Source organism: Sarcophilus harrisii, chromosome 4 (assembly GCF_902635505.1).
Source record: "Sarcophilus harrisii chromosome 4, mSarHar1.11, whole genome shotgun sequence".
Lineage (NCBI taxonomy): Eukaryota > Metazoa > Chordata > Mammalia > Dasyuromorphia > Dasyuridae > Sarcophilus > Sarcophilus harrisii.
In genome coordinates, this window is record NC_045429.1 from 116,752,341 (window position 1) to 116,766,968 (window position 14,628).

Consider the following 14,628-nt stretch of genomic DNA (forward strand, 5'->3'; position numbering starts at 1 on the left):
ACTGATTTGGTTCATCTCATTTTTGAAGAGAGCCACGTCTGTCAGAATTGATCCTCATGTATTATTGTTATTGAAGTATATAATGATCTCCTGGTCCTGCTCATTTCACTCAGCATCAGTTCATTTAATTCTGTCCAGGCCTCTCTGAAATCATCCTACTGGTCGTTACTTACAGAACAATAATATTCCATAACATTTATATACCACAATTTATTCAGTCACTCTCCAATTAATTGGCATCCACTCCGTTTCCAGTTTCTTGCCACTACAAAGAGGGCTGTCACAAACATTTTTGCACATACAGATCCCTTTTCTTTTATATGTCTTTGGACTATAAGCCCAGTAGTAACACTGCTGGATCAAAGGGTATATACAGTTTGACAACTTTTTGAGCATAGTTCCAAACTGCTCTCCATAATGATTGAATCCCTTCACAATTCCCCCAACAATGTATCGGTGTCCCAGTTTTCCCACATCTCCTCCAACATTCATCATTATCTTTTCCTGTCATCCTAGCCAATCTGAGAGGTGTGTAATGGTATCTCAGAGTTGTCTTAATTTGCATTTCTCTGATTAATAATGATTTGGAGCATCTTTTCATATGGCTAGAAATAGTGTCAATTTCTTCATCTGAAAATTGTCTGTTCATATCCTTTGACCATTTATCAATTGGAGAATGGCTTGATTTCTTAAAGAGTCAATTCTTTATGTATTTTGGAAATGAGGCCTTTATCAGAACCTTTGACTGTAAAAATGTTTTCCCAGTTTATCGCTTCAATTTGGGTTTGTTTTTAAGGACTAAGTCATTCTTATTTCTAGATAGGTGTCTGAGTTTCATGTGAATCATTAAAAATTTTTGTCTCTCTGGTAAATAATTAGTCCAGGTTTTTTTTTTTGTTGTTGTTGTTGTTCTGTCATTTTTTCAATTATGTCTGCTGCCTCTTCAATGATCCCATTTGGGGTTTTCTTGGCAAAGATACTGGAGTGGTTTGCATTTTTTTTCTCCAACTCATTTTGCAAATGAGGAAACTCAGGCAAACAGAGTTAAGTGACTTGCCCAAGGTCATACAGTTAGTAAACATCTGAGACTAGAGTTGAACTTAGGAAATTGAGTCTGACTCCAGGCCTAGCACTCCATTCACACCACCTAGCTGCCCTGGTTTAAAAAAAAAAAAAGTTTAATCATGAACAATTAGCAATAGCCACAGTTTTAAAATGTTATTCAGCTTTTTTAGATATAGTCATAGGTAAAGTTACCAGGAAAAGATAAGACTTCAGAAAATGGAAACTGTTAAATATTCACTTTAATTTTGTACTTTAGAAAATATTTTTCTTTAGAGAATTGATTATTATTATTGCTATTATTATTATTATTGATTAGTGGACACAAGTCTGGTATTACTGATAGCCTAGTCCTATTTACACATAAAACAGATAAAACTTATTTTATAAATGAAGAAACTTAAGTCCAACTAGATCCAGTGCTTTGTTCACGAGTACACAGACAGTAAATGTCAGAGGGGAGATTTTGACTCAAATCTTTTAACTCAGGAACCTCTATCTCTTTATAATAAGCCAGTTTTTTTAATAAATGAAATTTCCCAAACCAATAATATATTCCTATCCTGGCTTGTCAGTGATCTGTCATTGCCCATTGAATGTATTGTTCCCAGAATTGTTAGAGAATATTGGAAAACCTTTCTTTGATGCCTACCCCTTCCCTTTCATTATGTTTTCAGATAGGAGGAAGTCTGTTTAGAGGAGAATTATTATGCTCCATCTGATAAGCCTATATGGAGCTGTCTGTTCTACTTAAATGTGTGTGGCAATGCCTGATAAATGAGGTAGTAATTAAAGTATGCCCTTAATGAAAATGAAGAGTTTGACATTTTATTTCTTTGACTTGAAATTGTTGAAACTCACATACTTATGTTGCTATTCTAAACCTTCAGTGTTAAGCTGAAATGTTCCTATTTCATGTACTGCAGTGTATATGTAGTTTGTATTTGCTTTTTTTTTTTTTTTTTTTGAAATTTGTAGTTTGTTTTGCTGATTTATATTTTTCTCACAAAAAGGACCACAGCAAAGATCCTCCCTATGGTGCAGATATCCTTCGGTGGTGGGTAGCTGAATCACATATCTTCAGTGAAGTGAAAATCGGGTCACGTATACTTAATGCAGCCAGAGATAATATTGATAAGGTTAGAGTAATTAAACTGTATATTTCTATAAGCAAAAAGTTGCCAAACAATTGCAATTAAAAACTACATTTTCTCTTTTATAAAGAAGCTAAGAAAGTTATTTTAGTTTGTCCTCTAATTATCATGCATTTATAGAGAATATCTTTAGTATATTATCACACATGCTAGTTTACCTTCTACAAATAGTAGTTTTTCTTAATAACTTATATACTACTTTAACTTTGTGCTTAATGTATTTATATGTTTTATCTCATTTATATAAATGACACATTTCTGAAGTAGCTAGCAACAAATATTAATTTAATGTAAGCAACATTTTCTGCTATTTCTTTTTAAATTTTTGAGTTTTTTATAGCACATTTTTGAATGTGCCCCTCCCTACCTTCCCTTTATAAACGGATTTTTAAAAGAAAGAGAAAAAAGTTAGATCACCAAAGCCCACAAGCACATTTACTATATCTGATGTGAAGTATTATATCCATACAGCATATCACTGCCTCCATTTTCCCAATTACATGTACAGTTTTTAACATTTGTTTTTTAAAATTTTGAGTTTCAAATGCTCTTCTCCCACTCCTAAGAAAGCAAGCAGTTTTATATAAGCTATACATGTTCAATCTTGTTAAACAGATTTCCACATTGTGTCGTGAAAGAAAACACAAATTAAAAAATCCCAAGGAAAAAAAGTTATTTTTTTAAAGCGTGCTTTGATATGCATATCAAGTCTTTGAAGGTACATAACATTTTTAGGTTAGTAGTGATTTAGAGCATTTTTTCATTTGACTCTAGATTGCTTAAATCATTTCTTCTAAAAATTGCCTATTCATATCGTTTGACCATTTATCAATTCAGGAAGTGATTTGTGTTCTTATAGTCAAATGACTTAATTTCTCTACATTTTTGAGAATTGAGTCCTTTATAGAAACGTGGTATAAATTTTTTTTTTACAGTTAGAATTTTTAAGTGTGTATTTCCCCCATCTTATTTCCCCCGTTTATCTTTCTTTATGTCTTTCTCTCTCTCTTTCCAACAAGAGTAAGGTTTATGTATTGTCTGCCACCCTACCATTTTCTCTTCTACTATAAAACCTCTTAACCACCTCTTATCTGAGATAATTTACCCTATTCAACTGTTATTTCACTCCTTTTTCTGTGCATTCCTTTCTTACCCTCTTACTCTAAGTGCTAGGGAAATATGAAACAGGCATGAAACAGTCTTTGCCTTTGGGGAGCTTACATTATGTTAAATGAAAATAATTATGTTATTTATATATATAATTTCGAGAGAGGCAGTGTTGTCAGGTCTGGGTTCAGAATTTTCCTCAGAGAAACATTGGCTAGATGACAGTGGAGAACTTGTTCATCTCTCAGTGCCAATAGCTTTAGCTGTAGAGAGTTTACTGATTTGCATCAGTGAAAGTAATTTCCCTATTGGGAATATCTCATTTGTAGAAAAAAACGGTTATAAACAAGTTTAATTAATTGTATTAATGTTTACTATGATTTTTTAATAAATGATTACAAATGAGGATGCAGAATGAGAATGGCCACTGTGAGAATTTGTTCTGCTTGATTCTGCAAGTGTTTTTGTTTGTTTGTTTGTTTGTTTTACTAGAAGTAGGTAGAAGGGATCCGGAAATGAGGAATAGGGTTCTCTTCCACAATTCCCTCTTCCCCCAAAAAACTGAGAAGTGAATAGAAGGAAAGCCAAAAGGAATCACAGCCTAGCAAGACAGCTTAGAAATTCACGTTGAATTATTACATAAATCAAAAAGAAAAAACTAACGCTGTATAGTAGAAATTTATAGTTTGATATATCTTTATAGTATGTTTGCAACTATCCTCATTTTCGGGTGCTTCAAAATTCAGAATCTGAAAAAGGAGAAAAATAATGAACAGTTACAAAATAAACTCATACTCTATGTTTAACATTTTCGTTTATAGCTAAGGAATACACTTCGCTTTCTTTTGGGAAATCTGGCTGACTTTAATCCTAAAACAGATAGTGTTCCCTTTGAAGAGATGTATATTATAGACCAGTACATGTTACATTTACTTCAAGATTTTGGAAAAAAGGTATGTTGTTAACTATGTGTAGCAGTATAAATATTATGAGGTTGGATAAAAATGCAATCACATTAAGTGATTAGTTTCTAGTTTGGTATCTCTAGGATTGGTATCTTTCTCCCTGGGAAGGCTTAGAGCTATTGGAATTAGGTAATACTCTTCTTTTTCTTTCAGATAAAGAAATATCTTTCTGAAATAATAGCAAAATTTTATTCTTATATAGGTCATCTTTTTTTTCTATATAGCAGTAATATATAAACTAAGTAGTTAGTTTACTGTGTTTCTCAGCAAATATCTCTTAATAAAGCAGTTTTGTTTTGTTTTTAAGACACTTATTCAGAGTTGAACATTGTATGCTTTGTCTTTGAAATTTTTTAAATCTGGTATTTTTTGAGATTTTTTTAATGTGGCTCTGCCTGGGGTAGGTTTTTTTACCCTGTGCACAAAATGTACTGGTGTAATTTTGCTTTGAACTTCCCATTGCATTATCCCCATTCATTTAGGGAAATGATGATGCAATTATAGCTGTCATTCTAGGTAAAAATAGTTTTATCAATAAATGCATACTATTTTGCAGATATGAAAGAGCAATATATATCTTAGTATTTATATACATAATCTTTTAGTCCCTATTAAGATATAAATTAGGAACATATCCATTAAATGTGAGCTGAGTGAAACCCTTTAACATTATTCTCAATTTTTCAGTTTGTTTTCCTTTCTAGACGAAGAAAAATTTGTAAAAGCAACATTGTTTGGCTCATGATTACTACTTACAATTTAGCTGTTCACTATTGCTATCACTTTTTTCCTATTCTTTCTCCCAGGTTACTGACGCTTATAGGCAATATGATTTCGGGAAAGTTATTCGGCATTTACAAGCATTTTATCCTAGCCAACTTTCTAATTTTTACTTCAGCATAATCAAAGATAGGTATGTATTCCTAGATATTGAAGTTGTACTTGAAATTATTAATTTTATATTAAAGAAACTATCCTGTAATATTTTAAGATATTGAATATCTTGAAAAAGGAAAAAAAAAATTTATCACTAAACTGGAATTCAAGGAGAATACTGAAAAAAACATAGAAACAAACATCATCTCAAAACGCAAGAGTTCCTTATTTAAATTAGAAAATGGCAATTTGATTTTATTATAATCGCCTTTCAGAATTTGTGTATCAGGGCTTTATTTATTCACTTTTTTAATAAGTTAGGGTATAGGTAACCTAAAAATTGGGCTTTCTTTGCCCAAGAAATTTTTAGATGACTCCAGGTATAAAGATATACAAATCAAACATTTACTGATAATAAATCATAATTTCATGATCACATATGGGGTTGCAACCCACAATTTAAGAAGCCTTGCCCCAAAGAATGTGTTACTGTACCTCTTTAAGACAGAGAAAGGCCTAACACATAAGTATTATCATTTAATAGGAATTAACTGACTTTTAGACAAAAGTGAGAATGAGATGGAGATAGAGGATATGCACCTGGAAAGAGTTAAAAGTGTGTTAATTAGGAAGTTTGAGTGGGAAGGGCAATGAGAAGCTTTGCTTGGTTATACTTAGAATAGGCTACTGACAGGTTGTCACCAGTTTTATACAGCAGAGAGCTGCTTTTAGAAATTAAATACTGGTAAATATAATCAGTATAATCTTTGATTTGTTAAAGGGTAAATGGAAGCATAAAGGATTAATAAAGAGGACCTCACTTGTCTTATTAATCCTAGTTTATGAAAACTGCTAAGCTCAGAATATATTATTCTTTTGTAGGCTATATTGTGAAAAAGAAAATGATCTCAAGCGGCGTTCTTGTCAGACAGCATTAGCTGAGATTTTGGATGTAATGGTGCGTGCGATTGCACCCATTCTCCCACATTTGGCTGAAGAGGTGTTCCAGCACATCCCCTATGAGAAAGGTGAGAAGTGTTCTGCTTATGGAAAGTAATCAGTTAGTGGTAGAGCCTTGAGTTTTAATGGCCATACAGGGTTATTGTAAGAAAAAAACATCATCATGTATAGTGAAAGTGCCATGAGAACTCTAAAAGCAGAAGTCAGGGGCAGTGCTGTACCCATTTCTAGGGAGGCAAGGATTTAGAACCACAAGTCTGTGTGCTCATTTTCTCTCTATGTTCAGGGCTTTGGATTGTCACAGGTTACCAGCAACTTCCAAGAGAAAAAAGATTAAGACAGGTTATTTTTTTTCATAAAAACATCTTTTTAATCACTCAGACTCAAAACTCTATCATAAAATGCAGATCTCTGTGCTTTGGATTTTTCTTGGACCATTGCAGATCACAGCCCATTTATGCCTATTTATTCTGTGCATGTTCCCCAAATCTACCACAGGGGACACCCAAAGCACCTCATTACAAGCGTACCAGGCAAGTGATTACTGGTGATAACCATTTTCAATTATTAGGAAATTTTTTTCACATGTCTGATAGGCATATCACTTCACTGGTAGAATAATGATTTTTTTTTTCCCAAAAAAGATTAATTGGTTTCTGGAAGGAGTTTTTTAAGTCTTTAACAGGAACTTGGTGATTTCTTAAAGCAATGTAGCCTGCTTTACTGTTTAATTCTCTGTATTTTACACTTTTATTCCTTTTTTTTCCCCACAATTGGGGCAGTTGGGATTAAGTGACTTGCCTAAGGTCACACAGCTAGGGAGTATTAAGTGTCTTCAGGCTGGACTTGAACTTAGGTCCTCCTGATTTCAGGGCCGGTGCCCTATTTAGCTGCCTCTTAATTTTACATTTTAAACTGAAGAAAAGTGTTAGTAATAATTATGGTACTTTTAAGTTCACATAGTACATTGTAGTTTATGGAGAATTTTTATCCCATTTATTATCTCATCTATAGGCTTGTAACACTTTAGACTTAGAAGGCCTTCAAATCTCACCTCCTTTTCATAAGAAAATGGAGACCAGAAAAGTGATTTTCTTAGGTCTACAAAGTGAGGTTTTGGAATGAAGTCATTAAATGCCAGTCACTAAATTTCTGTCTGCCTCAGATTTGACATCTGCAAAATGCAGAATAATCATCTTAAGAGGATTGTTAGGAGGATCTAATTATAATTTGTTTAAAGCACATTGTAGTCCTTAAAACCAGAATAAATTTCTGCTGTTATCTTCATCCTATGTCATTCTTCACTGTGCTCTAACATAAATTCTCTCTAAAGAAGTTCTTAATTTTTCAGATGCTATAAGCTTTTTTGGCAGTTTAATGAAGCCTATGAACCCTCTTCTCAGAGTCAAATTTTTAAATGCATGAAATAAAACAATTACAAAGGAAATCAATCATATTGAAATATGATTTCCTCATTTTCCTAATTGAGAAAAGAGATTTCTTTTCAATTGCTCTGATCTATATTTTTCTCATGGAATCTCATATTTCGATTTGCATCATATTTATTTGCATATATAGCTTATTTTGCTTATCAGATACTTGTTACAAGATCATAGAAATAAGTATAAAGTTTATAAATAAATGCAATTTATGAAAGGGCTTGTTTGTTTTGCTTTAAGAACCCAAGAGTGTATTTCGTTCTGGATGGATTACTACAAGTACTCTTTGGAAGAAACCAGGGCTAGAGGAAGCAGTGGAAGCAGCATGTGGAATGAGAGATGCATTTCTTGGAAGCATCCCTGGCAAGAATTCTTTGGAATATGATGTTACTGTTGTGATTGATCCTGGACTTCTGTTTGAAATTATTGAGGTTTGTGAACTACCAGTCTTTCTTTTGAAATAACATCAGTGTTTTCAACTGTTCTATAGATCTTTACTGGTAACAGTTGCTGTACTTCATTTGAAGAACTTCTTAGAATTCCTGTTCCAGTACAATTTTATTCATGGGTTAAAATTTAAGACACATCAGTTTTGCTCCAGGCTTTGCTTTTTGGGAAGGTGTTAATCTATGTGGTAGTTGCTTTCGTTGCTTGCCTTTCATAGGATTTCCTGTCTGTAAAATTAAATTTTTGTAGTTTTACTATCTAGACAATAATTAGGAAATGTAACCCTCTTTGCATTCTTAAAGTTGAATTCCATTTTATAAATGAGTATTGAAATGGCATTTGATTTTTTTCATTGTTACCTCAGTGATAAGTAAAAATAGGTAGAAAAGAATGTTACTGTTGATTTCTGCCAGAAACAATATACTTTAATTAAAAAATTATATTCATTTAAAGATCTAGCTTAAGATATCTCAAATAGAATGAAAAATTATGAATTTGGTAATTTTTACATTTTCTGTAATTAAAAAACAGTGACTGCCAAATCCCAGGAAGGACTTGTATCATCTCAGATTGGTAGCAGTGATTATTATTGGCCAAAAAAAGGGAGGAGGAGAAGGGGAGAGTTCTTAGGATTTAATTGATATGCTGATTTATTAATACAAGAAAATTTACTGGAATTATATTTGATTAAAACCTTTAGTGTTAGTAATGATTGATGTATTCATTAGAATGAGGACAGGATATTATTATTTTTAAATGCATAGAGACAACCTAAACAATGTTTAGAATTCATTGTTTTCCTTTGTACTTAACTAATGTTATAAAGAATTTTTGAATAATTATAATGCAGTTAGTAACTATGTCAAATCCTTATTTCCAGATGCTACATGAGCAAAAAACCTCTGGTATGTCTCAGTTAAGTGAACTAATGATGGCTTCACAGTTATCTCTGTTAGCTCAAGATCCAATAGCAATCCCTGCAGATGCAATTGAACTTAAAGGGAGTTATGAAATCAACTTAGAAGGTAAGATCATGAGATACAGCTAACAAGAGATATAACTGAAATCTAGGGTATCAATTAGAATATTATACATACTCCCCAAATTTAATAAAAGATTTTATTCCAAAAGAATTAAGTCATATTAAGTCAAATTTGAAATATTTTTAAAAATTTGAAGCATAGGAGCAGCTAGGTGGCGCAGTGGATAGAGCACCAGCCCTGAAGTCAGGAGGAGCTGAGTTCAAATGTGACCTCAGACATTTAATACTTACTGTGTGACCCTGGGCAAGTCATTTAACCCCAATTGCCTCAATCAAAAAAAAAAAAAGAACAAAAGAATTTGAAGCATATAATTTTCCTATAGAAATTTTAATGATCAGGTTCCAAAATCAAACTACAAAAAGACTTGTAATGTAGTTGGAATACATTACTAATCATAGCTTCTTAAAAGATATAGAAGAAAAGGCCACAACGGATCTTCTTATTTGCTTGTGAGACTTGTAGTATGGTTGTATTATTCAACTGAAACTGCATTTTCCAAAGTTATGTATTATGGTTTGTTTTTTAATTCATTTTGCCCTTAAATACAAAAGTACCAAAAAAAATTTCCATGTATGTAATACAACAAAAAAAGGATTCAATGTGATACCATGAATTTTCATTTCACATTTTACTTTTAAATTATGCAATAAATACTACACAACTACTTTTTTTATGTTTCCTTTTGAGTTTTCTTTTGTTCTCTGCTGTGCATTTTTCTTTTCCTCTATCTTAAACACAGTCAAGTCTATATATATAAAATATGTTACACATCTTTCTATTTATCATCTCTTTCTTTGGAGATAGATAGTGTCTTCCTTCATAGGCCCTTTGTAGTTGATTTGAGTCTTTATAATACTCAATATTAGTTGTTTGTTAGTTAGAACAATTAGTTATTCACCATTGTTCTTTGAGCGGTATTGCTGTTACTGTATACAATATTTTCTCAGTTCTGCTCATTTCACTCTTCATTATTTTTTCAATGCTTTCAATGTTTTTCTAAAATCAACCAGCTCATCATTTATCATAGCACAGTAGTATATACACCTGTAATTGTTTAGCCATTCACCAGTTGAACTGGTGATGTCTCAATGGCCAGATCTGATGTCTCTTTTTCATTCCATTTTGCCTTCTTTGCAGCACTTGTCATTAACCATTCTCTCCTCCTACATGCGCTCCTTTTCAGGGTTTTTCTGATACTGCTTTTATTCTCCTACCTACTTGGCCACTAGGGGCAGTTAGATGGCCCAGTTTATAGAGTTGGGCCTGGAGTCAGCAAGACTTGTCTTCTTAAGTTCATATCTGGCCTCAGACACTTATTAATAACTGTGTGACTTTGGGCAAGTGATTTCACTCTGCCTCAGTTTCCTCATCTGTAAAATGAGCTGGAGAAGGAAAGGTCCAATCTCTCCAATATCTTTGCCATAAAAACCCCAAATGGGGGCAGCTAGGTGGAGCAGTGGGTAGAGCACTGACCCTGCAATTAGGAGGACCTGAGTTCAAATCTGATCTCAGGCACTTAACACTTATTACTAGCACATGACTCTGGGCAAGTAACTTAACCCCAATTTCCTCAGCAAAAAAGAAAAGAAAAGAAAACCACAAATGAGGTCACAGAGAGTCAGATAGAACTGAGACAGTTGAACAGCAGCAGCAACACTTGATCACTGATTTTTAGTCTCACTTGTTTGTTAATCATCCATAACATGCTTTTAGCTGTGGGTGAGCCCCAAGGTCTGTCCTGGACCCTCTTCTTTTTTCTTGCTACACTTATTCACTTAGTGAGCTCATTAGCTCCCATAGGTTTAATTATCACATTTCCACTTTAATCCTAAATGTCCTAAATCCTAACCCCTAAAAAGGGGTTTTCTTGGCAAAGACAATGAAGTGATTTGCCATTTCCTTCTCTAGATCATTTTACAGATTAGGAAACTGAGGCAAACAGGGTGAAGTGACTTGCCCAGGGTCATATAGCTAGTTGGTGTCTGAGGTTGGATTTGAACTGAGCTCTTGCTGACTTAGGCCTGGCACTCTATCCCCTGTGTCACTTAGTTATCTTTCTAGCCCTAGAGTTTAGTTACTATGGTCAAGCTGCCATGGTCGCCACGCAGCAAGCTTGGTGCTGTCTCCCATTTCCATGCCTTCTCACAGTATCTCCCCACTTCCTGAAGAGCGCTGCCTCCAATTTGATTCTCAGAGAAGTTAAGAAAGTAACATGGTCAGATTTGAGTTTTGGAAAACGTGTTTGGTAGGGATATGAAAAATCAATCGGAGGGAAGAGAGATGTGAGGCAAGAAAGCCACCAAAGAGGGCTCTATTGGCAAGGACAATGGGCTGCAAAGTTAGGTGAACCAAAAAGACAAAGCCTTAATCAAAAGTCCCTTTACCTTATAAAGGATTTCCATCTTTTAGGAAGAAAAACTTAATTTACCTCAAGTCCCGTGGAAGTGACTGATGTAACACACCTAACCCTATCCACTGTCAGAGAGAACTACAGTTTTTTAAGAGTGAGGTTTATAAGTAGCCGAAAATAATCTCTTCTTACAAGACTGTCTGAAAATTTTAAGGCAGAATGGGAGAAAAGGACTAGTTAGGGAATCTTCCTTTTAAACTCCCTTAAGCTGTTCCTGCTCTGTAAGTCTTTTCTTTGACTGCTGAACTCATTCTTCTCTTGAAATTCCTGAATCTTCTTGCCCTTCAATCTCAGGTTTCATGGTGATGAGGGGACCTCTCCTCAAAGCATGGGTAGCTGCCCAGCCTGGACTTTAATGCACTCTTGTGTCTCCTTTTCTGCTTATGTAATTTGAAATCTGTTGTTGTACTTTAGAGGTCTCTAAGGATATTTCTGCCACTGATAGGCATCTTATATGCCATTATTGTCCTCTTAAATTCTTCAAAGAATAGCTATTTAACTTGCCTGCTGAAATTTTTTCATTTGTTTTCATTATCTTGGCACATCACTCAAATTGCTTTTTCTCACATTATCTATTTGCCTACCCCAGTCTACTTTTCTAGGCATACATTTTCTTTTTCTTTTTTTTAAATAGCTTTTTAGTTACAAGTTATATGCATGGGTAATTTTTCAGCATTGACAATTGTTAAACCTTTTGTTCCACTTTTTCCCCCTCCTTCCCCTCACTCCCTCCTCCAGATGGCAGGATGACCAATACATGCTAAATATATTAAAGTATAAATTAAATACAAAATAAGTATACATGTCCAAACCATTATTTTGCTGTACAAAAAGAATTGGACTCTGAAATAGTGTACAATTAGCCTGTGAAGGAAATCAAAAATGCAGGCGGACAAAAACAGAGGGATTGGGAATTCTATGTAGTGGTTCGTAGTCACCTCCCAGAGTTCTTTCACTGGGTGTAGCTGGTTCAGTTCATTACTGCTCTATTGGAACTGATTTGGTTCATCTCGTTGTTGAAGAGGGCCACGTCCATCAGAATTGATCATCATATAGTATTGTTGTTGAAGTATAGAATGATCTCCTGGTCCTGTTCATTTCAATCAGCATCAGTTCATGTAAGTCTCTTCAGTAGGCATACATTTTCAATATCTTCTCTTATATCTTGACATCAGAGTATTCTTAGGGAGATATGTTCTGAGTAAAATGTGCTATCAGTAATTCTACCACCTATTTTCCTTTCATAGGTATTTGTGAACAGAGTTCATATAAAGTCATTGTCACACCATCTACCAAAGAAAAATGTCCCCGCTGTTGGAAGTATGCATCTGATTCTCCAAATGAACTTTGTCCTCGTTGCACTGAAGTTCTTGCTTGAAAAGCTAAATTAACAAAGCAAAACACTCTTTACATGAAAGCAAAAAGTCTCTGGCTTTGAAATTTCTAGTCGCTTATCTGGATTGGCCAGTGAGGGTAAGGGTAAGGAATAAAATTTTGAAAGATTTTATGCTCAGGCTTGAACCTCTGCTAGTCATTGTCTAGATTTTGGATTATTTTTCCAGTGAAATGGAAGAGATGGATGATGGTGAAAGTGAAAATCACAGTATTTTAAAATTTTTCATAAAAAAAAAAAAACCTAATATAGGTTATGGACCCTGACTCTGTAATCCAATCTGCCTTCAGATGTATAGGTCAGTTGAAAATGCTTTATATTTTGTGAATATTTTCTTTAACAAATGTATCCAGAGTTATCTCTGAAAATAAAGCTCTTTATTGAGTTTGTTGCTGTGCAGTTACATTTATTTGAAAGATGATTAATTTTCTTAGTATGAGTACTCCTGTCAAGAAGATCACAATTCCTTTCCTGCCCTAGAAAACCATCATAATGATTTGCTAATGTCAAAAAAGTCACCTGATAGTCACCTTTCCAATAATGAACATCTTGGTCCTTCAGTTGTCTCTTTTTTTAGAGGGAAACATATGATCTGCCATTAAGCTTGAAGTCAATGCTCTTCCTTTGTAGAATCTGGCAGAATCTGTGTGCTTTATCGGCATAACTTGTGAGAATGCCACAAACCCTGAAAGAAAAAAGATCCTTCTTTAATTGTCTCCATTAATATTTGACATTTATATAGACAATGCACATTATTTTTAGACAGACCCATGAGACAAATGTTAGTTATTATCCATCCCTATTTTTACAGATGAATAAACAGTCTTAGGAAAGTTATTGACTTGCTCATGGATGTAGAGATATTTGGTCTGAGGTGGGATTTGAGTTTAATAAGTTTTTCTCTGACACCAAGTCTTAACACTTACTATCTATAGCATGCTGTGTCTCATACATTAGTTGAACACTGAAAATAATTCCTGAGCATGTTAGCTTTAGAGAATTGAAATGGAGAGACACCAAGAATGCTAAATATTTACCTCAGTATTTCCATTTATGAAAGTTAAGAATAATAAGAAAATAAAAAAACTCATGTCTCTAAGAATAAATCTACAAAGAATGACACTGAAATCAAACATATAAAATCTCTTGCTTTCTAAAATACAATTAAAATGGAAAAATATCTTAAGCATTAATAGAATTATGTTTATTTCTATAGTATAACCTAGCAAAAATCTTTCAAGAAGCCAGCTAACATTCTGTTACCCATGTGGTGGTCTTCCCACTGTTTCAAGAGTTAAATAATTTCTAGGAAATTTAAAATATATTTTATCAATGCAAAGGTTTTGCTTAAAATAGAACAATGGATATTTTGCGTGCTAAATACATGTACCTGAACCTATTTAAATTTTAGAAGAGTAAAATTCCATGTGCAGAAATGTGTGACACACTTGTTGGACATAGCTTTTCTAGGCCCTTTGAAGGGTTTTTACAGCTTATCTGCCACTTCTGAGTTCTTTTAAACAGCTACTCTAATAATTCAGATTGTAATGTCTTTTATGGCGCAAAAGGTTGCCTTTAAGAACTGGCGATGGAGCAGCAGCTCGGTGGCCCAGTGGATAGAGCACCAGCCCTGAAGTCAGGAGGACCCGAGTTCAAATCTAGTCTCAGATACTTAACACTTCCTGGCTGTGTGACCCTGTGCAAGTCACTTAACCCCAATTGCCTCAGCAATGTGATGGAGAGGGAAAGCCAAAATGGTAGAAAAAAGGTAG

The 14,628-nt window shown here is 33.9% G+C and overlaps 1 protein-coding gene across 1 annotated transcript in view; it reads left to right on the forward strand.

Moving 5' to 3' along the window:
* IARS2 (isoleucyl-tRNA synthetase 2, mitochondrial) overlaps positions 1-13,245 on the forward strand; it is a 52,403-nt gene extending 39,158 nt beyond the window's left edge. The window contains exons 17-23 of the mRNA XM_003767719.4: positions 2,076-2,201; positions 4,145-4,276; positions 5,095-5,201; positions 6,047-6,192; positions 7,804-7,994; positions 8,891-9,035; positions 12,711-13,245. Coding sequence (XP_003767767.1) covers positions 2,076-2,201; positions 4,145-4,276; positions 5,095-5,201; positions 6,047-6,192; positions 7,804-7,994; positions 8,891-9,035; positions 12,711-12,841 — 978 coding nt within the window. The 3' untranslated portion in view covers positions 12,842-13,245. The remainder of the gene's footprint in view (positions 1-2,075; positions 2,202-4,144; positions 4,277-5,094; positions 5,202-6,046; positions 6,193-7,803; positions 7,995-8,890; positions 9,036-12,710) is intronic.
* The last annotated feature ends 1,383 nt before the right edge of the window (positions 13,246-14,628 follow it).